Source organism: Lynx canadensis, chromosome A3 (assembly GCF_007474595.2).
Source record: "Lynx canadensis isolate LIC74 chromosome A3, mLynCan4.pri.v2, whole genome shotgun sequence".
NCBI lineage: Eukaryota > Metazoa > Chordata > Mammalia > Carnivora > Felidae > Lynx > Lynx canadensis.
The window spans coordinates 51918205-51940144 of record NC_044305.1 but is presented as its reverse complement, the minus strand read 5'-3'; the positions used below and the strand labels follow the sequence as shown (position 1 = coordinate 51940144).

The 21940-nt window shown below is 41.7% G+C and overlaps 1 protein-coding gene across 2 annotated transcripts; it reads left to right on the top strand.

The window, feature by feature from the left end:
* Positions 1-1700: 1700 nt before the first annotated feature.
* On the top strand, positions 1701-21669 carry LOC115509692 (sulfotransferase 1C2). 2 transcript variants are annotated; one of them, XR_003967456.1, is made up of 9 exons: positions 1701-1866; positions 7306-7483; positions 7917-8042; positions 14104-14201; positions 17903-18029; positions 18463-18557; positions 18689-18869; positions 19489-19606; positions 21316-21376. XR_003967456.1 is itself a non-coding variant. In XM_030309021.1 (8 exons), the coding sequence occupies exons 2-8, from the start codon at positions 7333-7335 to the stop codon at positions 21426-21428; spliced, it is 891 nt and encodes a 296-aa protein (XP_030164881.1). In that variant the 5' UTR covers positions 1701-1866; positions 7306-7332; the 3' UTR covers positions 21429-21669. The 2 variants fall into 2 exon arrangements, 1 of the variants encoding a protein (XP_030164881.1); XM_030309021.1 differs by lacking the exon at positions 19489-19606 and having other exon boundaries at positions 21316-21669.
* The last annotated feature ends 271 nt before the right edge of the window (positions 21670-21940 follow it).

Sequence of the window (21940 nt, the reverse complement as noted above, 5' to 3'; positions counted from 1 at the left end):
GAAAATTTTATTGGAACACAACTATGGCCCATTGAGTATTGTCTGTAACTGCTTTCACGCTGCAATGGTGGAGCTGAGTAGTTGCAACTGACACCGTATGATTGGCAAACTCTAAAATATTCACTACTTCCTCCTTTACAGGAAAAGTTTGCTAACCCCTGATAGATATTATACAGGGTGAAGCCAGTGAGAGTTTTTTAACATTTATTTTTGAGAGACAGAGAATGAGCAGGGGAGGGACAGAGAGAGAGGGAGACACAGAATCCAAAGTAGGTTCCAGGCTGTCAGCACAGAGCCTGACGCTGGGCTTGAACCAACGAACCGTGAGATCATGACCTGAGCAGAAGTTGGACGCTCAACCAACTGAGCCACCCAGGCGCCTGGGGAAGTGAGAGTTTTTGAGAAGATAACTCTGCTTGCTGCTCAGAGAGTAGATTTGATGGAGGAGGAACAAGTAGATCCTTATTGTCCTAGACACAGACCCCCAGAATTCTGTCTACCGCTTCTTCCGCAAGCTGTCACCCTCTGCTTGAACCTCTGCCCATCTCTGTGCTCAGGGCTATACAATAGAAAGCATGGCCCAACACCACTTCCATTTGTCCTGATACTAAGGACACAGGCCCTTTCATTTGTTTAGTTGGTTGTTTTAATTGAGACCTAATTGACATAAAATTAGTTTCTGGTGTACAACATAATGATTCCATATGTATATATGGTGAAATAATCACCACAAGAAGTCTAGTTAACAACCATCACTACCCACAATTATAAATTTGTTTCTTATGTTGAGAATTTTTAAGATATACTCTCTTAGCAACTTTCAAATATGCAGTACAATATTATTAACTATAGTCACCATGCTGTGCATTATATTCTAGGACTTATTTATTTCATAACTCTAGGACTTATTTATTTCATTTATAGTCACCATGCTGTGCATTATATTCTAGGACTTATTTATTTCATTTGTACCTTTTGACCACTTTCACCTTCACCCATTTTGCCCACCCCAAACCCCCCACCTCTGGCAACCACAAGTTTGTTCTCTGTATCTGTGAGTTCAGTTTGTTGGTTTTTGTTTTTTTTTTTAAGATCCCACATGTAAGGGAGATACAGTGTTTGTATTTCTCCATTTTCTTTCACTTAGCATAATAGCCTCAAGGTCCATCCATGTTGCCACAAATGACAGTATGTCCATTTTTATGGCTTAATAATATCCAGCATGTATGTATCACATTTTCTCTATTCATCCACCAATGGACAGTTAGGTTGTTTCAATAACTTGGCTATTTTAAATAATACTAAAATAAACATGAAGGTGCATATATCTTTTTGAGTTAGAGTTTTGTTTCCTTTGGATAAATACCCAGAAGTAATATTGCTAGATCATGTGGTAGTTTGAGTTCAAGAGAGTACTCTGTCTTCTCACTGTGGCCTGATTTTCATGGAAGGGTGCTCATTCCATCATTTCCTCCCATGGTTGCGAATGAATTCACCCTGTGTGAACAGAAACCTTTGAACAGAAACCTTTGAACAGAAACCCGACCCTGATTCTGTACCTAGGTGTGGTGAATGCTATCAAAAGTAAACTCTTTGGTCAGGGCTCTAATACAGTGATAACAGAAAATGAATTCTTGGATAGGAAAGCTGTAGCAACGTACAGGCTACAGCATCACTAAGAATGTGACCACATGCCTCAGTGGTGGGACCAATGGTGATTGGACCTCCATGCTGCCAGTTTTCCCTGTGTCAAGGTGTTCAAACATCCTGTAGGTGAAGCCTGGTTAAAATCTCTCTAAGCAAAACCTAGATCTGGTCCCCAACTTCCTCGTCTGAAGATACATTGCTTGCTTTTAAACGCAAACTGTAAGTAATAGTAGAAACAGAGGGAGGATATATTTGTAGCTCTTCCTTTAGTTACTCCTTTAAATGAGATGGATTAAAATATTGAAAATGAAATGTTATTAATTTTGAAAGGGGATAGGATTGTTAGCCTCTTAAAAGACAAAACTAAATTTCAGGTGAACTTGAAACTTGAAAATGGTTTATTTACTTCTTTATCATTTTATTTTTTCCAGCTTTATTGACATATAATTGACATATTACATTGTGTAAGCTTAAAATGTTCAGCGTGTTGATTTGATACACTTAAATATTTTGAAATGATTACCACCATAGCATTAGCTAACACCTCCATTATGTGACATAACTACCATTACTTCTTGGAGGAGAGAAAATTTAAGGTGTACTCTCTTAACTTTCAAGTTTATAACACATATTGTTAACTATAATCCCAATGCTTTACATTAGATCCCCAGAACTTATTCATCTTATAACTGGAAGTTTATTTACCCTTTCACCAACATTTTCTCTACCCTCTAGCCCCTGGTAACCACCATTCTACTATCTGTTTCTAAGAGTTCAGCTTTTTTTTAGTTTCCACATGTAAGTGAGATCATACAGTAGTTTGTCTTTATCTAACTTATTTCACTTAGCATAATGCCCTCTAGGTCAATCTATGTTGTCACAAATAGCAGAATTTCCTTCTTTCTCATGACTGAATAATACTCGTGTGTGTGTGTGTTTGTGTGTGTGTGTGTGTGTGTGTGTATGCCTCATCTTCTTTATCCATTCATCTGTTGATGGATACTTAAGTCATCCCATGTCATGGCTATTGAGAATAATGCTCAAAAAAACATTGAGTGTAGATATATCTTCAATATCCTTTTTTTTCCCATTTTCTTTATATACCCAGAAACAGAATTGTTGCATTGTATGGTAGTTCTATCTTTAATGTTTTCAGGATCCTCCATACAGTTTTCCACAGTAGCTGCACCAATTTACATTTCCACTGACAGTGCAAAAGCGTTCCCTTTTCTTCACATCCCTGCCAACACTTTTTATTCCTTGTCTATTTGATAATAGCCATTCTAAGGTGTGAGGTGGTATCTCATTGTGGTTTTGATTTGTACTTCCCTGATGATGAGTGATCTTCAGCATCTTTTCATGTGTCTGTTGGCCATTTGCACATCTTATTTGGAAAAATCTCTCTTCAGTTCCTCTGGGAAAGAAATTTTTTTAAAAAGTTATATTTCTCCATACTCTGAACTATCAAAGCACCTTTATACTTAACATATAAGACCACAAAGATGAACAAACAATTCCTTTGGAGGAGAAGGTGAATTATAAGTGATGTAGGGTTGTGGCCCAGGGAACATATGGGGAAGGGAGTCAGAAGTAAGCTATGCTATGAGAAAGTATCTGAGGACTTTTGTGTCCAGAAATTGAGCCTGGAGCTCTGACCTCAAAAAATATGACCCAATCTGGAATATTCCTCACTTTGTACTAGTGCTGCTACTCTACATTCACCAGGAAACAATGCTATAGAAGTAGATGGACTTAAACATGGTATAGTCTGTTTAAAAGCCTGTGTTAGGGGTGTAGCTTCCTAGGGTTCAAATTGTGGCTCTGCTGCTGTGATCCAGAGTGAGGAATTTACCCAAGTGCTTCAAGTGCTCGATTCTGCTGCCAAGCTCAGCTATCCACTGAGCATGCACAGATACTGAGAAGCCAATTCAGAGGAAGGAACATCCACACAACCCTCAAGTTTGCATCAAGTCAAGGGAGCTGATATTTGCAGAGTGGTCAAAGCCACATTTGACCTTGTTTACATTTCTTCCACATCAGACCAGGTCACAGGGCTAGTTCCTGTTCAGGACTAATTCTTCCAGGAATGGCTCCAACTTACCACATGGATGCCAAGAGCCCCCAAAGGGCCTTTACCTGCTGAAGGCCCCGTATGCCTCAGACACAGTGGTAATTTGAGCCTCTGCAATTGCCATACCCAGGGAATACTACCCTGCTTCCTTGGAATGCATTTTGTGTGTCCACTGACCCTTGGTCAGGACTTTGGGCTGCCAATTTTCAGCTGGAACTTGAAGGTAAGAATATGGCTTAAAAGAAATCCTCAACTCACTGATTTATTTTTCAAATTTTTATGTAGGTGCTGCTATATTGATATAAATAGAAGTGCTTAACTAAAGCCAGAGAATATTTTAAGGAACCTAAAAAATAAAAGTTATTTATAACCAACAAATACCAGCTTAACAATGTAAGTCTAGAAATTCAGGAAGCTGAGTCAAAAATCTCCAAAATCCCTGTCCCATAATATCATCTCTCCTTCCCACCTGGATCTCTCCCCTACATGCTGAGCCTACAAAGGGGACTAGACCAGGTAGGTCCCTGAGCTTCAGGATGGCTAGAAATAAAAATAAGTAATTGTAGGACAGTGGAGTAAGAGCTAAAAAATCTACACACAAAATGCTACAAGATCCCATGAGAAGGGACAACTCTTTCTGTCCATGGAGTCAGAGACAGCTTCACAAAGGAGGCCCCTGACCTGAAGGGATGACAAAGTTTCCAGCTGGTTTCTCAAGTGGAAATTTTATGCCTTTATGCCTGTAAAGGAAGAACTCTTTCTGTGCCTCTCCTTTATGCTACTTAAGTAGCATACTTCATACATACTTTATACTTTCTGGGACCAGATATGGGGCAGGGTGGGGGCGGTTTACCAAGCAATCCTCAGATTTTCTGGATACTGGCAGTTGAGACACTCTTTACCTAGAGATAGCATCAGATCCCACAGGTTAAGGGCTTAGTCCCCACAAGACTGCTCCCCTCAACCCTGACTTCACATGCCAGTCACAAATTCATATTACAGCCTGTGTTTCTAACCAACCACTTTTTATTTTATTTTTTTTATTTATTTTTGACATGGGGAAGTGTGCACACAATGGGGGGAGAGGCAGAGGAAGAGGGAGAAAGAGAATCTTAAAGAAGGCTCACACTCAGCACAGAGCTCCACATGGGGCTCGATCTCACGACCATGAGATCACAGCCTGAAGTGAAATCAAGAGTGGGTCACTTAACCAGCTGAGCCACCCAGTCACCCCACTAACCAACTACCTTTAGGTTGAAGGTCCCCATGACCCCTTCCTTGAATTTAATTCATTTGCTAGAATGGCTCATAGAACTTGGGAAAACACTTCACTTAATATATTACTGGATTACTAGAAAAGGATATAACTCAGGAACAGCCAGATGGGAAAGATGCATAGGGAAAGGTGTGTGGGAAGGGGCATGAGTTTCCATGCTTTCTCCAGGGGTACCATGCTTCCAGCACCTCCACGTGTTCATCAGCTGAGAAGCTCTCTGAATCCCATCTTTTTTGGAATATGTTTATATTGTAGATTATAATTGTGTGAGCCCCTCAATATAGACATATCAATATATATTTGAAAAAAAACATAAAAACATAAAAATAATTTTTCTTCATACATTTGGGCTTATTCCAAATTTTCTGGTACATATATACACTCACAATAAAAAACAAGAGAGCTAACCTTTTTTTAAGGAATCTGGAATTTGCAGACACACACTGGCTACAACCTTGGACAACTTATTGATCATGTGACTCCCAGCTTCCTCACATTTATGAATGTAAATTATAAAATTGTGATATGAATTAAAAGAGAAAAGAAAAGTCTATAAAAGATCTAACATAGAAGGTCTGTAAGAAATGTTAGCTCTTGGGATGCCTGGGTGGCTCAGTCAAACGTCCGACTTCAGCTCAGGTCATGATTTTCATGGTTGGTTAGTTAGAGCCCCTCATTGGACTCTGTGCTGACAGCTCAGAGCTTGGAACCTACTTCCAATTCTGTGTCTCCCTCTGTCTCTGTCCCTCCCCTACTCATGCTCTGTCTCTCACTGTCTCTCAAAAAATGAATAAACACTAAAATATTTTTTAAAGAAATGTTAGTTCTCTTCCCACCTCCCTCTTAATGTTGATCACATGGTAATTTTGATATTATCCAAACTCTACCTTCTTTGACATATCGTCAAACCAGCTGTTTCTTACACTTGAAATTTTTTTTTGGAAATAGTTCATCTTTCATTTTCTTAAAACATAGTCTCCATTCTAAGAGATTTACCTCACTCTGAGAGTAGAACCTTGAAAACGAGCCTTACTATGGTAGCACAAACTCCCTCTCACCCACTGCCTGGAAAGGCTGGGCCAGATTCTCTTATTCAATTTCCAGTAAGTATGGAACATTTCCTGTAAGGATGCTTTCAATTCTAAAGTCCTGGCACTGAATTTATATACAATAGTTAAATTTATGTATACAAGGAACTCATCCCAGCACATGCAAATTGAAGTGTTCAATAAATGTTAGCTTTTAAGTAATATTTAATTACTAGCAGTAGCAACAAATGTCTTCTGGGATCGCAGTAGCCAATTATTCTGGAGTAATAGTGGCCCATTCTCCTGGCTTTCTCATTTTGTGCGTTTCATACATTTCTTTCAATAGAACAAAACACACAAAAAAACTGATTCAAAAAATGGGCTAAAGATTTAAATGGACATTTCTCCAAAAGAGATATATGAATGACAAATAGGCACATGAAAAGATGCTCAACATCACTAATCATTAAGGAAATAAAAATCAAAACTACATGAAATATCACCACATACCTGTTAGAATGACTATTCTAGAAATTAAAAACATTTTAAACATATACTTAATAAATAAAATAAACAGAAAATAACAAATATTGTTGAAGATGTGAAGAAATTGGAACCCTTGTGCCTTTCTGGTGAGAATGTTAAATAGTGTACTGTGTACTGTGGAAAACAGCATGGCAATTTCTCAAAAAATTAAACATAAAATTACCATATGATCTAACAATTCCATTTCTGGGTATATACCCCTAAGAATTGAAAGTAGGATCTTGAAGAAATATTTAAATACCCATGTTCATAACAGCATTATTCACAAAAGTCAAACATTAGAAGCAATCTAAATGTCCATACATGGATGAATGAAAAGCAAAAGGTAGTTTTTGTCACACAGTGGGATGTTTTTCACCCCCAAAAAGGAATGAAATTCTGACACATTGTACAACATGGATAAACTTTGGAGATATTATCCTAAGTAAAATAAGCCAGTCACAAAAGGACAAATATTGTATGATTCCATTCACATGAGGAACCTAGTGTAGACAAATTCATAGAAAAAGTAGAAGGGGATAGGGGAAAAGAACTATGGGGAGTTAGTGTTTAATGGTGTAGTTTCATTTTGGGAAGATTAAAAAGTTCTAGACATGGATGTTGGTGATGGCTGCACAACAATGAGAATGTACTTAATACCACTGAACTGGATACTTAAAAATGGTTAAAATGGTAAATTTTATGTTATGTGTATTTTACCGCAATTGTTTTAAAAGTCCTCTATCCTGTGCCCACAGGGACTCCCCCTCCCATTGCAAGACAGTATGGCCCTGACCACAGAGTTGAGGACACAGCTACAACTGAGAGAGGTGGCAGGGATCCCCCTGCAGGCTAGCACTGTGGACAACTGGAGCCAGATCCAGAACTTTGAGGCCAAGCCAGATGATCTCCTCATCTGTACCTACCCTAAATCAGGTGACTGTGGGGTTAGGGGACAACCAAACTTCAGCCTGTGGAGTAAGAAAGGGCTGCTCATGTCAGTTATAATCCCCCTTGATACAGTGCACTCACTCATTCAAGGAAAGCTGCTCCTTCTCGCTATTCCATGATGAGGCAATCTTGGGATGCCTAATGTCCCTGGGTTTATTAGGGTCAAGCATAATGGCTTTAGAGGACCCAGGCTGTTGTGCTCTATTATGGATTGCTCTTGGGTGACAACATCATGCAGCTCCTTCTGTCCATAGAGACCTTGTGGGGTTTTCCCACATGGACGTTCAGGACAGGATCCTGACCTGAGGGGAGGTTGAACCAAACACCATCAGTCTCCACGTCCCCTTTTTCACCCAGGACACTTAAGACAGATTGTCTAACCAGTTTCTACATCTCACCCTTTCCATTTGGGCCCCAGGGACCACGTGGATTCAGGAAATTGTGGACATGATTGAGCAGAATGGAGATGTGGAGAAATGTCAGAGAGCCGTAATTCAACACCACCATCCATTCATCGAGTGGGCTCGGCCACCCCAGCCTTCTGGTGAGAGTTCCCCCATTATTGCTATGACTCCATTCTTTCTCTTCTTTTAAGATTTTTTTTTAGAGCACTGTTAGATTTACAACAAAGTAGAGTCACAGAGATTTTCTGCACATGCATAGCCTCCTCCATTATCAATATCTACCCCCTCCCCCAGATGGCGCATTTGTTTCAATTGATGAACCTACACTGACACATCATAATCACCCAAAGCCCAGTGTTTGCTCTGGATGTTGTACATTCTATGAGTTTGGACCAATGTATAATGACCTGGATCCAGCACTGTAATACCACACAGAGTAGCTCCACTGCCCTAAAAATTCTCTGTGCTCCACTCGTTCATCCCTCCCTCTCTCCCAAACCTCTGACAACCACTAATCTGTTTACTCTTTCCAGTTTTTCCTTTTCCAGAATACCATATAGTTGGAGTCATACAGTATGTGGCCTTTTCAGACAGGCTTCTCTCACTCAGCAATGTGCATTTAAGTTTCCTCCATGTATTTTCATGGCATGATAGCTCATTTCTTTTCAGTGCTAATATTCCATTGCTTAGATGTACCACAATTTATCCATTCACATACTCAAAGGCATTCCAGTGGCTCTCCTTATCCCTTTCTCTTCCTCTCTCTTCCTCCTTTCTCCCTCTCTCATTCTTTCTACATATTACCTACAATTATTTGCCAAAAGTGAATCTAAGTAAAAAGGAGTTGCCTTATTTTCTTCTTAAATGCTCCCTCTGACCATCACGCTATAGAACACACAGAGAAGGTAGAGAGCTATTTATGAAACAATTTGCACGCTCTCCTCTCCTTACTCCACCATACAAAATCCCAGAGCAGCCAAGAAAGTGACAGATAATCATCAAAAATAATGCATTTCGGGGCGCCTGGGTGGCGCAGTCGGTTAAGCGTCCGACTTCAGCCAGGTCACGATCTCGCGGTGCGTGAGTTCGAGCCCCGCGTCGGGCTCTGGGCTGATGGCTCAGAGCCTGGGGCCTGTTTCCGATTCTGTGTCTCCCTCTCTCTCTGCCCCTCCCCCATTCATGCTCTGTCTCTCTCTGTCCCAAAAATAAATAAAACGTTGAAAAAAAAATTTTTAAAAAATAATGCATTTGCAGCCAACTATTTCTGTTCTGTAGGGAGACTTTTTTAGGGTAATACTCAACCTAGAATTGAGTATTCAAAACACACAAAAAAAAGACAAAAAGACAACCAGAACTTCTTGGAATTCAATACACTTCTTGAAATTAAAAAAAAAAAAAGGCAACCAGAAGGCAAAGAAGCCATTCCAGGTAACTGGCAGCTGCTGGAAGCATGTTACAGAACAAGGATAAGAGGAACACCTACTTTGCTATTTCAGTATTGCATAGGACAGCACAATGAAAAACTGGAAACACAACTAGCTAGAGCTGCAATATTATAGGCAGCACAACTCTAGTGTTGAACCAATTGTGGATGGAGCTACCAATGCCTTGTGATAGAGAAGTTCCTTATCTGATGCCCATCAAACCTTAAACTTGTGTCCAAGTTAGAATAGCCTTAGGTACTTTCTTGTCCTTCTGGTTCTACTTGCCTAGCCACTCAGACTCCTTTGACCCTCAATTCCTGTCTGTCTGGTTATTCACTAGTTTAGCAATCCAGTGCCAGGTCTGATCGCTGCTCTGAACTACCTGTGAGTCTCTGACACTGCACGCAGAGTACTCTCTGCCTGCTTAACTGTGACCCCACTCTGTGTGTAGCCAGGGCCTTCCATTTTTGTTGGTGTCTGGTCCTTTGATCCCTTGAGCAGCAGGATGGTATAATGAATAAAGACAACAAGGGTTTAAATCCTGATGCCATCACTCACTCAGCTCAGTGACCTTTAGCAAGTTACCTTCTCTGTGTTACAATTGCCTCAGCTGCAAAATGTCAATAGAATTGGTGCCTACTTTAAAAAGTCATTATAGGGATTAAATGAGTTAATATGTGTCAAAAGCTTACAACAACACCTGGCACAGAGTAGATACCTTAAGTGTTAGGTATTCCCGATCACCTCTTAGGCTAAATCCCTTGCCCCACAAGGGCATGTGTTCCCTGGTCATCCAAGCCCAGTTTTTTATCTTATTTCTACATTCAACCCCAGCCACCATCATCTTACCTCTGACAATCTGGGAGATTAAAGAGAGGGAAAAAATCCTAAACATGATTTCTAGTGAGGCATTCTTGGCAGTGGGGAGCAGAGTATCCAGTATAAGCATATGCTATTGTTAAGTCAGCATAAAAAGCAGGATAAAGCTTCTCTCAAGGCAATGCCAGTAGCTACAGAATTCAAGAAAGGATAATAACCAATAGCCCAGCATGGCACATCATACAGAAATCAAGATGGATCTTTACAAAACAAGGTGCCCTTGGGGTGCCTGGGTGGCTCAGTCAGTTAAACGTCTGACTTTGACTCAAGTTCTTGAGTTTGAACGCCACATCAGGCTCTGTGCTGACAGCTCAGACCCTGGAGCCTGCTTCGGATTCTGTGTTTCCCTCTCTCTCTGTGTCCCTCCCCTGTTCTCTCTCTCTCTCTCTCTCTCTCTCTCTCTGTCTCTCTCAAAAATAAATAAACAATTAAAAAAAAACAAGGTGCCCCATGTCCAAAGATGTGATAAACACTGAAAAGGGTTATGGTCTTTCCAGCTATAAACAGACAGAGGCTGGGTAAAGACTCGGCTAGGCAGTAGTTTTATTTAAGAGCAGATGGTCCCTGCCACCTGAGGTGAGGGCTGCCATTAGGAGGGTAATATGGTTGCTGAAATAGACTGATGGGTGTTGGTCAAGTATACTGACCACCCTCAGAGGGTTCAAGAGTGAGCGGACACTCCTGGATGTAATGGAAGTTTGTGTCCCGCATGGTCAGTCTCCCTCCCAGGAGCCCTCCTACCCTCCCACCAACTCCTAGCAACAGAGCTGTTTGACATCTAAAGCATTGCATATATGACCTAATAAAAGCAAGGCCGGGAAGAATTTGAAAAGGTGCATGTGTGTGTGTGTGTGTGTGTGTGTGAGAGAGAGAGAGAGAGAGAGAGAGAACTGTATATAGGTGAGATCTAGAAATAACTCCTACAGCTCAACAAGAACTTATACTACAGGCCCTGGGCTGCATATATAACTCCATACCTCCACTTGCCTTCAATAGTTCATGGTCCAATGGAGGAGGCAAAGGCAGACCATATGATGACAAGGAATGGGTATGTTGGGTAGAGGTTAGCATAGGACACCATCAGCAGGGTGAAGAACGTGCCTGAAAACCAATGCCTGGAGAAGCTGACACCTGCAATGACAAGCTGCTACTGCTGCTGTTGCTGTGTTTTTCCTGCCAGACTGCAAGCTTCTCATGCAGATGATTAGGGCCAAAAATTACTCCATTGGCCCTCTTCTTCCACGGGGCAGGCTCAGGAATGACTTTATGACCTGAGGTGTGTTCATGGACACTCTCCCCTGCCCTTCTCACCCCCTGAGGCTGAGCACTCATGGCAGAGTGCCCAGGAAATGAGACCACCCCAACCAGCTCTCCTGAAGCATTGATAAGAGACAGAGAGAGAGAGAGAAGGAGAAAACATATAATTTACTTGAATCTGTGAAAGAAAACATGGGTGGAATGCTCCATGTAAAGCCCTAAACCTGCAGAATCTGTCTATTGTAGGGGTTCTTTGGGAGCAAAGTTTGAAGCTGGAGCTGGGTCAAGCCTGCTGGGAGGGTTGCATGTAAGAGGATGAAAACCCAAGACTACCAGCCCCCTTCCCACACAGGGGTCACTGAGCCCAGGATCTGAGGGGCAAACATGCTCGGGTCATCACAACCTTATCTTCTTCTTCCTTCTCACCTCCCTGTCTTGCAAGTCCCTCTGCACTTGGGCCCCTGGGGAGCCTTCTTAGTTTTCTTGCGAGATTGGTTATGCATTTAAAGGATGTTTGTGGTGTTTTAATCAGATTTTACAGGTGCTTTACAACAGAAGAGGTCTTCATAGTGTCTGGAACACTATATTGCTAGCAGTGGAAGTGTCTGGAGAGACTCTAAAAAGTGACTGGGACGAACCAGGTGCCCAGAGATATAGGCAAGGAAGACAAGAGACCTGGAGAAGCAGAACAAGTGTAAATAGCTCTGAAGGGTAACATGTGAGCAGGAGACACAATGGAAGCTGAGGAAAGGAGCTAGACGCAGGACAATTTCACAGTCTTGCTAAGGAATATGGGCTTTAATTATAGACCAGTAGCTTTCTAATTTTTCTTTTCAGTACCAGAATTTTTTTTAATTATTGGGACCATATGAATCAATAATTCCACCTCTGCGTATATGCCCTAAAGAATTAAAGACAGAGACTAGAGAAGCATCATTCATAGAAGCATCATTCACAATAGCCGAGGATGGAAGAAACCCAAGTGTCCAGGACAGATGAATGGATGAGTAAAATGTGATACATACATGCAATGAAAGATTATTCAGTCTTAAAAAGGAAGGAAATTCTGATACCTGCTACAACAAGGATGAACCTTAAGGACATTATGCTAAGTGGAATAAGCCAGTCACCAAAAAAAGACAAACACTGTATGATTCCACTTATATTAGGTATCCACAGGAGTCAAATTCATAGAGTCAGAAAGAATAGTGGCTGCCAGTGGCTGGGGAAGGGTGGAATGGGGAGTTAGTGTTTAACAGGTACAGTGTTTAAGCAGATTGGTTGCACAATAACATGAATGCAATTAGCACTACTGAACTGTACTCTTTAAAAGAGTTAAGATGGAAAATTTTACTTTATGTGTATCTTACCACAAGTTTTAAAAAAATTATTAGGTGTTCCAAACATATAAAATAAGCAAAACCAAAGATGACCAGAATGAAACACATCCTTTCAACTCCACCTTGAATCCCCTACCTCAAACACATAGCTTGGGGAGCAAGTGTGAAAAACCACCTTGAGTATAGAAGGTTTCCAAACAGAAGAGGTCTGAGCTGCTCAAAAGCAGCAGCACTCTCCCCAGTCTCCATGTGTTCACCAACCCAGAAGCTCTCCAAACCCCAGACTTTAGGGACTTAATGGAGGCTTCATCGTGCAGGTATGATCTCTCATTTACTCCATTTTCAGCCCTTCCTCCCTCTCTTAAGAATGGGGGATAGGGCTGAAAATTCCAAGCTTCTAATCATGGCTGGTCTTGCTGGTGACCAGCCTCCATCTAGGAGCCCACCTAGAGTCAGCTCATTAGAACAGGACACCCTGGGGTGCCTGGGTGGTTCCGTTGGTTAAGCATCCAACTTCAGTTCAGGTCATGATCTGACACCTCATGAGTTCAAGCCCTGCATTGGGCTCTGTGCTGACAGCTCAGAGCCTGGGGCCTGCTTCCAATTCTGTGTCTTCATCTCTCTCTCTGCCCCTTCTTTGCTCATGCACTTCCTCTCTCTCTCTCTCTCTCTCTGTCTCAAAAATAAATAATCATTAAAAAAACTTTTTTCAAAAAGCAGGGCACCCTTATCACCCAGGAAATTATAGGGGTTTCAGGAATTCTGTGCCGAGAAGCAGAAGCAGAGACAAATATAAATTTTCTATTATCTCACATCCCCTCCCTCAGTCTAACACAATGATTGCACAGAGCAAGTGTCTAGTCAGTGTTTTAGAGGACAGAGTGGAAATCACAACTCATGTGACATCAAGTACATATGTTTAGCACATGGGCCAAGTACATGGGCAGCCTGTTGCAGACACGCAGGTGTGGGCACTGGCTGGGAGGCAAGAGAGGCCTGCACTCTGGTTCCCCCTGGCTCTGCTACAATAAGAACTCACTTGTCCCTTCTCAGCTTCTGTCTCCACATCCTGGAAGTGACAGAGTAAATTAATCTAAGCTCCCTTCCAACTCTCAAGCTGTTTCAGTCTACAGAAGTGATGGTAAAATAAATAATCTTATTATGAAATCCCAAAGGAAGTCAAGAGATAAGCAGAAAGATGGGGGTGGGGGTGATGGGACATTCTGGACAGAGCCCAGAATATAAGCTCCCCCATGCAGTACTTGTATTACACAGATGTTTCTTCTTGATTTACTTCAAAGGGGTGGAAAAAGCCAAAGCAATGCCCTCTCCATGGATACTAAGGACTCACCTTCCAATTCAGCTCTTGCCTCCATCTTTCCGGGAAAATAACTGCAAGGTAAGACAGCAATAGCTTCCCTGGGGACAGGCGGGGAGACTAACCCTCCTGAGAGCAAATCCACTAGACCCTAACTCACAACACTGCCATCATGTTTACTTCTCCGCTATCTCTGCAGTATTGCTGTTGATCAGCAATTAGAGAAAATGTAAACTTCTATACTCAGCAGGATATTCACCTGAATGTTTTCAAATAAGATGTGGATTGTTTGAAGGTACAGACGAATTTTTGGAGAGAACAAGAGATAGTGAGTGTCCACAGTTGATCCAAGGGTGTGGGCAATGGAATTCTCATAATAAGGACAGAAGAAAAAGTGAGGAGAAAAAAAACCCTGATGATTGTTTAAAAGGGTAAATAGATGGAGCAGTGTTTCTTGAGGGGAGCAGTTGGCCTTAACCTCTAGTAAACTCTGGGCTCTTAGCTTTACTGCTTCTGGGACTTTATTTATTCTGTATTCAGCATCTAATCAGTTCCTGGCACATAGAGGACATTCAAAATGTGTTTGCTGAATGAATAACAAATGAATTAGGTCAAGGAAAGAAACTGAGGTGTCAGCCAGCGATGTTAAGGAAGTTTTCTCAAAGGTGGGAATGAAGGGAACAAAGGGCTAGGAAGGGTGTATTTCTAGGGAACAATAGAGATTATGTGGGTCCTTTCAGTAAAGTTATATAAGGGAACAAGAACCTCCATTTCTGGGATTATGTTAAGACTAAACACCCTGAAACCTCTTGTATAAAACACTTAGCAATTACACATAACAAATGACAAGTTTCCTTGTAAATGTGTAACTGAGACCCAGATACAGTTGAGGAAATCCCCCAGTCCCACAATGAAGAGGGCACTGGAACTCAGAGAGGTCACTGACACTGTAGCTGTCCTGTGGGTATTTGATGACCTGGAGAATGCAGCAGCGTGAGTTTCAATGGCTGCACAGGAGCAAATCCCAGAGCAGAAGGAACCAGAAAAGTAAGGAGCCCAAGCTGGGACAGCTGAAGGGCTTCACTGTCAATGGACGGAAGTCTCTCTGTGTTGACCTGGGCTCTCAGCTTCCCTGAAAATGTGTGGCCACATTTTGAAGGTCTCCTCTTCAAAGGAGGAAATTCAAGCTGCACTTTTTGCACTGTCCAAGAAGCCCCATGCTGAGAAACTGTATAAGGTGGTTCCATTGGTGGCATCCCCAGGATGACCAGCAAACACAAACATGGGATGGTCGGGGGAGGGGGGCATACCTTCTGCTTTCAGTGCTCCCTCTTGAGTCGACCATCTCACATTACAAAATATACAAAGGAACAAGCTAAAAATATATTAAAAACCAACCAAACAAATAAACTGAACAACAACAACAACAACAAAAGGAACAAGTCAGCAAGAGAAAGAGTCTGCAGAAAGAACAAACAGCAGGGTTGGACCTCAAGGACTTCAGATATCAAAATGACCAGATATAGAAATATAAGTTGTGTAAGAAAATTGAAAGATTGAATCAAAAATCAAAGAATGGAATAAGATGCTATTTTTAAAGCATAATTTTTATTAAGTTAAACAAATAATCAGGATTTCTGTGACTGAAATAATATATAAGCATCTGCTATAAAAATCCAACCAAAGCTCTCTGATTTGCCAACACCTGCGGTGGCTCTCTCACATGGACCTGGGAGGACACAGCACGTGCTGCCTCCGAGGGGCCGCCGAGGCCCCGGAAGGGCCAGGGTGCCTTGGCTGGCTGCAGCAGGGTGGCCACGGGGACAAAGAGACCGCCGTGGGTGAGAGAGGAGGCGCCCCGTCCCACTTCATCTCCCCACTTGCTTCTGGGTCCTCTGCCTGCGGGAGGGTATCCGCTCCTGCTGTGCACTAGGACCCCATCGCGAATCTGCGCCTGTAGGACTGACCCTCACAAGCCAAGCCTTCTTGTCTCCCTCTCGCTATCTCCGGGTTTGTGGCCTTAAGCTCCATCACCATGGTCTCTGCTTTCGGATAAAAAGCACCAGCGTTAGAAAGATGGTGTTCCTCAGACCTGAACCAAGACCGCAAAACTGGAAGTAGAACCCAAGCCCTGACAATCAAATTTCTTGTCAGTGTTTGTGGGATGTGAGATTGCCACAGAAATAGCTTTTGTCGCCACTTATTGTCATGCACCTTCCAAAAAATGTGTTATTAATTACCTGTGGCTATTTCACACTGTTACTTAGTCCCTTTCTTTCTAGCCCTTTCAATTTCTGAACTAAAAAAAGCTAATAATACACTCACACACACAAATTCAACAACAGGTGAAGTGCAGAACGGACACCACAAAAGAGAGAATAAATGAACTTGGTGGGGGAAATGGGATGAAGTTTTGAGGAGGGAAGGGAGAGCCTTGTGGCTGGAAGTGAGAAATAAGATAGGAAGATTAATTAAATGATTAGCCAACCAGAAATTAAAAAGCCTAAGAATTCAGGTGGATTTTTTTTAAACTTCTCATGCCTAGGAAGCACCAGGGTCAGTCAGGAGGCAGAGGGAGCAAGGGTAACATGTGGTCAAGAGCCTTTATTGTGGTTTCCGAAGGAAGGAATGGGTGAGGCAGGTAAGCAGGTTTAGGATTGGGTAGTTTGGATGATTTCTGCAGTCTCTGGGGCAGAAGGGATGATGCTCCTGCTTTTGTGGTCCTGGCCCTGGGGTGATTAGAGCAAATGGATAGTGGCACAGAGTGTGAGAGTCTAATAAGGGAGGTGTTTGAGATGTAGGCTTCAGACTGGTGGAGTGATAAGTGAGCGTAATTGTGAGTTGTTACTATCTCTAGTAACCTGCTAAACCTGGCAGGGGCAGTCCATCCAGGGTTAGCAAAGCCCCAGGATGTCAAAGCATCAGAATATAGGAAGTAGCACTACTGACGTTTTGGGCCAGATAATTCTTTTGGGTGGAGAGGCAGGGGGCTGCCCTGTACACTGTAAAATGTTGAGCAACATCCCTAGCCTCTACTCATTAGATGCCAGTAGCACTGCCACCTCCTGTTGTGACAACAAAAAATACCTCCAGACATTGCCAAATGTCCCCCAGTGGGCAAAATCATTCCTAGTTGAGAACTGTTTTAGGGTAAAAACAAACAAACAAACAACATTGAAATGACTAGTTATGGATCTAAGGTGACCAGTCAATGAGACCAGCTCAGGATTGATGCTGTCAGAATGTGAGTTGAGTACTTAGCAATCATTAAAGGTCGTATTTGGTTAAAGTGAAAGGCTGAGAGGGTAGGAGACAAGGTTGTGGTCAAAATGAAACCTAAACAGGATGCTTTGTAGGGAAAGACCTGAAGTGATTCAAGATGAAAATAATAGAGTTGATGAGAACAGGAAAGAAATAAGACCGAGACGTCATCCTGCTTCTCCAGGAAACTGAGATGAGATGTTGGGAGGATCATCAGCACATGCATGTGGTAGTTTCTGTGTGACGGGAGGTCATAGTTGCTAGAGAACGATTGGACTCTGACACTAAAGGGGCAAGCAAGAATCAGGCTACTTAATAGGACTGAGTTTGGATAAAGAGGACAATCAGCAGAGAAGCAGGGGACAGCCAGAGAGGAGGAGGTCATGGCCAAGTCGAACTGTCAGCACAGGAGAGCTGAGGCAGGTGTGTGTGGCCACCCTTGGCATGGCTCAAACTGAGTGAATTCTGTGAAAATTCACTTTTCATACCATCTTTTACCCTCCTCTCTTGTCACCCCAAAGTTCCTTTATGTGGCTCAAAATGCCAAAGACTGCATGGTTTCCTACTACCATTTCCAAAGGATGAATCAAATGCTTCCTGACCCTGGCACCTGGGAAGAGTATTTTGAAACCTTCATCAATGGGAAAGGTAAAGGATAATCCTTCACATCTTTGGGTTCCCAATCCAGGTATCTAGGAATCATTTGATTCCTTAGAAGGTTGTGTTCCTCCTTATATGTGTCCTACCTCAGACTGGGACTGAGAAGGGCAGGCTGGCTGAGCTCAGAGTGAATACCCATAGTCCCAGCAAATATCTCTCACCCAATTTGAAAGCCTTTATCCCAGGTTACCTGACCCATAGAGTCACCCCCATTCCAAAGAGTATCCTTGTTCCAATATCAGGGCATATGTGATTATACACAATAAATATGAATCCATTTTAGGTAGCATGTTGGGATAAATTACCCCAAGGCTATACCATACAATATCACCCTCTAAGTCAAACAGATCAGGACTCAGGATATATCTGGGACTTTGGGTGATCCCTATGTAGAGTGTTATGTTTCTTGTGTCTGTTACAGTGGGCTGGGGTTCCTGGTATGACCATGTAAAGGGATGGTGGGAGATGAAAGACAGATACCAGATTCTCTTCCTCTTCTTTGAGGACATAAAACGGGTGAGTAATGGCCCTTCAGAAAAATCACTCTAGGCTCTTTCAGGGCTGCACCTCTGGGAGGGACACCCTGAAGAATTTATGTGTGTCCTGATACCATCTTCCACTCCAATGCAATGTTACCGTCACCACAGGACCCAAAGCAAGAAATTCAGAAAGTGATGCAGTTCATGGGAAAGAGCTTGCATGAAACAGTGCTAGATAAAATTGTCCAAGAGACGTCATTTGAGAAAATGAAAGAAAACCCCATGACAAATCGATCTACAGTTCCCAAATCCATCCTGGACCAGTCCATTTCCCCCTTCATGAGAAAAGGTGTGTGTGGCCTCAAATACTATATAAATATAAGTATAAACCAAACACTCAGTTTGTCTAGTAATATCTGTCTGCCTTTTAGCAAGAAGATGTTAGGGTTTTTTTTTCTTTAAAATTTATTTATTATTGAGAGACAGACACAGAGTGTGAGTGGTAGGGGGATGGGTAGAGAGAGGGGGAGACACAGAATGGGAAGCAGGCTCCAGGCTCTGAGCTGTCAGCACAGAGCCCGATGTGGAGTTCGAACTCACAAACTGCGAGATCATGACCTGAGCCAAAGTCATTGGCTCAACCAACTGAGCCACCCAAGTGCCCCAAGAAGATGTTAGGCTTTATTAATTTCAAGACAATACACTTAACCTATTAAAATAATATGCCACTAATAAGGTGGGGATTTAATCGTGTTACAGAAGAGAGCTCTCTGGGGTATTTGGTTGTAAGAAACAGGGGTTTGTTAGAAGTCAGACAGAGGTATAAGAGAAATGCAGTCTTGCAGGTAGTTAAGAGCAGGAGCCACCATTGGTCTAGACCTTGTGGGGATCCCTGGATCTCAGAGTAAGAGCTCGGAGGGTACAGCAGGAGGGTACAGCTTTTTGCTAGAAGGCTTCATCCCTTACAGGACTCAGCTGCCCTTCACATATCTGCTAGAAGTGCTTTCCTCCACTGACCAGCTTCCTGTCACTCTGCCCATTACACTTCTACTTTATAGCTTCTGCTGACTCGGCTTCTTCTCATAGGTTGGTCTTTATTTATTATTAAATTATTTTTTATGTTTATTTACTTTTGAGAGTAAGAGGACAGAGGGAGAGTGGCGGAGGGGCAGAGAGAGAGGGAGACACAGAATCTGAAGCAGACTTCAGGCTCTGAGCTATCAGCACAGAGCCCGACACAGGGCTTGAACTCACAGACTCTGAGATTGTGACCTGAGCCAGAGTCAGACACTTAACCAACTGAGCCACCCAGGCACCCCTGCTCATAGCTCGGTCTTGATGATGGCCCACACATGGGCTATCATGACTTCCAACTATCACTGCAACTGAGCATTGCTTCATTGTCTTAATTTTTTAGTTCTACTTCCCAAAACAGGAATTCTAATTGGCCCCAGCTAATATTTTTTTGAGGAAAAAAAGCCTTATAATTTTTTTATTTAAAAAGTAATATATATCATTGTAAAAAAAATTAGATCAATATGGAATTGCATTTTTAATGAAAAAAAAATTTTTTTCTTCACCAAAACCCTGCCCCCCAGAAGTAGCCACCAATAGTATGGCTCCCTTTCTATTTAAGAACACAGACTTCTTTTGCACAACAGAGGAACCATGGTATACTACTGCTTTGCAACTTTTCTTCTTTTTTTAATTTATTACTTTATTTTGTTGCATTTTTGAATTTACAGCATCATCCCATGCTAGTGCAGCAAACCAAAAAATGCCATTCCTTTTCTCTTCAGATAATCAATGGTGATGATTTGGCAAGTAGCCCTTCTTCAGATCCAGACAAACTTATCTTTCTATACACCCTCCTTCCCTCAGGCTCATACATATGCAAACAAAAATATAGAACTTGGTGAAGGCTAAAACTCAAATGTGGTCATACTTCACACCTTCATTTGCCAGAATATCAGACATCCCTCCAGAGCAAGGCATGTAGGTCCATATAGCTCACTGTTTTTAGTGGTCTCATGTTATGCCAAAGCATGGATGCATCATAACTCATTCAACTATTCCCCTAGTGAAAGATACCACAGTTTATTTTGTTTTTAATATTTTATCTTTATGAATAATGTTATAGTAAACATCTTTGTATGCACGTTATGTCCTGATGCTTTTATTTCTGTTGCACAAATTTTCAGAAGAGGCACTGCAGAGATATAGAGTATTTCCCCTTTTTAACATTATTTTAGTAGTTACTAGTTGGTGAAAAAGCTCATACATATCCAGTGTCTCAATGACATTTTTCCCAAAAGTTATTTTTTTAATTGAGAAGTAACTTACCAAAAAATGCAAACTCTGAAATATGCAGTTCAATATATTGAAAAATGTATACACCCATATAACCAGCACCCCAGTTAATCTCTACCCTCAGATACAACCACCGTTCTAATTTCTATCACTACAGATTGATTTTTCCCGTTCTTAGACTTCATATAAAAGAAATCATACAGTATGTACCTTCTTGTGTGTTGTGTCTATCACTCAGTGTAACGTCTGAGATTCCTCATTGGCCTGTGTCATTTCTGTGCAGTGGTCCATTATGTGAATACATCACAAGTGAGGCCAAGCACCAGCACTTTTGAGGCAATTGTCCACTCTAGCTAAGAGTCCACCCCCTGTGGAGAGCATGCTAGGGTCCTTCTTAGATCAGAGAGCTGCAGGTGGAAGGGTAGGCATCGAGGGGGAGGTGGAGAAAGGCAAACGTGTTGTCGAGCTTGGTTTTCCTCTTCTAGGAACTGTGGGGGATTGGAAAAACCACTTCACTGTGGTTCAGAGTGAAAGATTTGATGAAATCTACAGACAAAAGATGGAAGGAACCTCAATAAATTTCTGCATGGAACTCTGAACAAGATGTACATAGAAAGGTAGATGACAAGAATGGGGAAGCTATCTTCAATCCTTCAGGCAAGCCCAAAGAATCTCTGAAAGCATATTGTAAAAATATACAATTGTGATACCACTGTCTCTGTGATTATTACCAACCTGATTTTTCAAAAGGATCATGTCTAATGCTTATTTTCTCACCATCCTTTCCAAAGTAAGAAATAAAATGGCTTAATAAATAAAATAAAATAAAATAAAATAAAATAAAATAAAATAAAACAAAACAAGATAAAATAAAATAAAATAAAATATAAAATAAAGACTTGAATACTGCAAAGATTTTTTTTTTAGGTCTCCATTATTCTGGAAAGTGCATCCTAGTTTTCTAGTGTGTAATATAAAATACCTTGGGTATAAATATGCAAATACTAGGTTATATCTATGTTGAAAATATGAAATCACTGATATCTGTCCCAGTCATTCAAGAAACTCCAGCTGTGCTAGGTTCTGGGGTTCCACCTGATTAGCATGGAA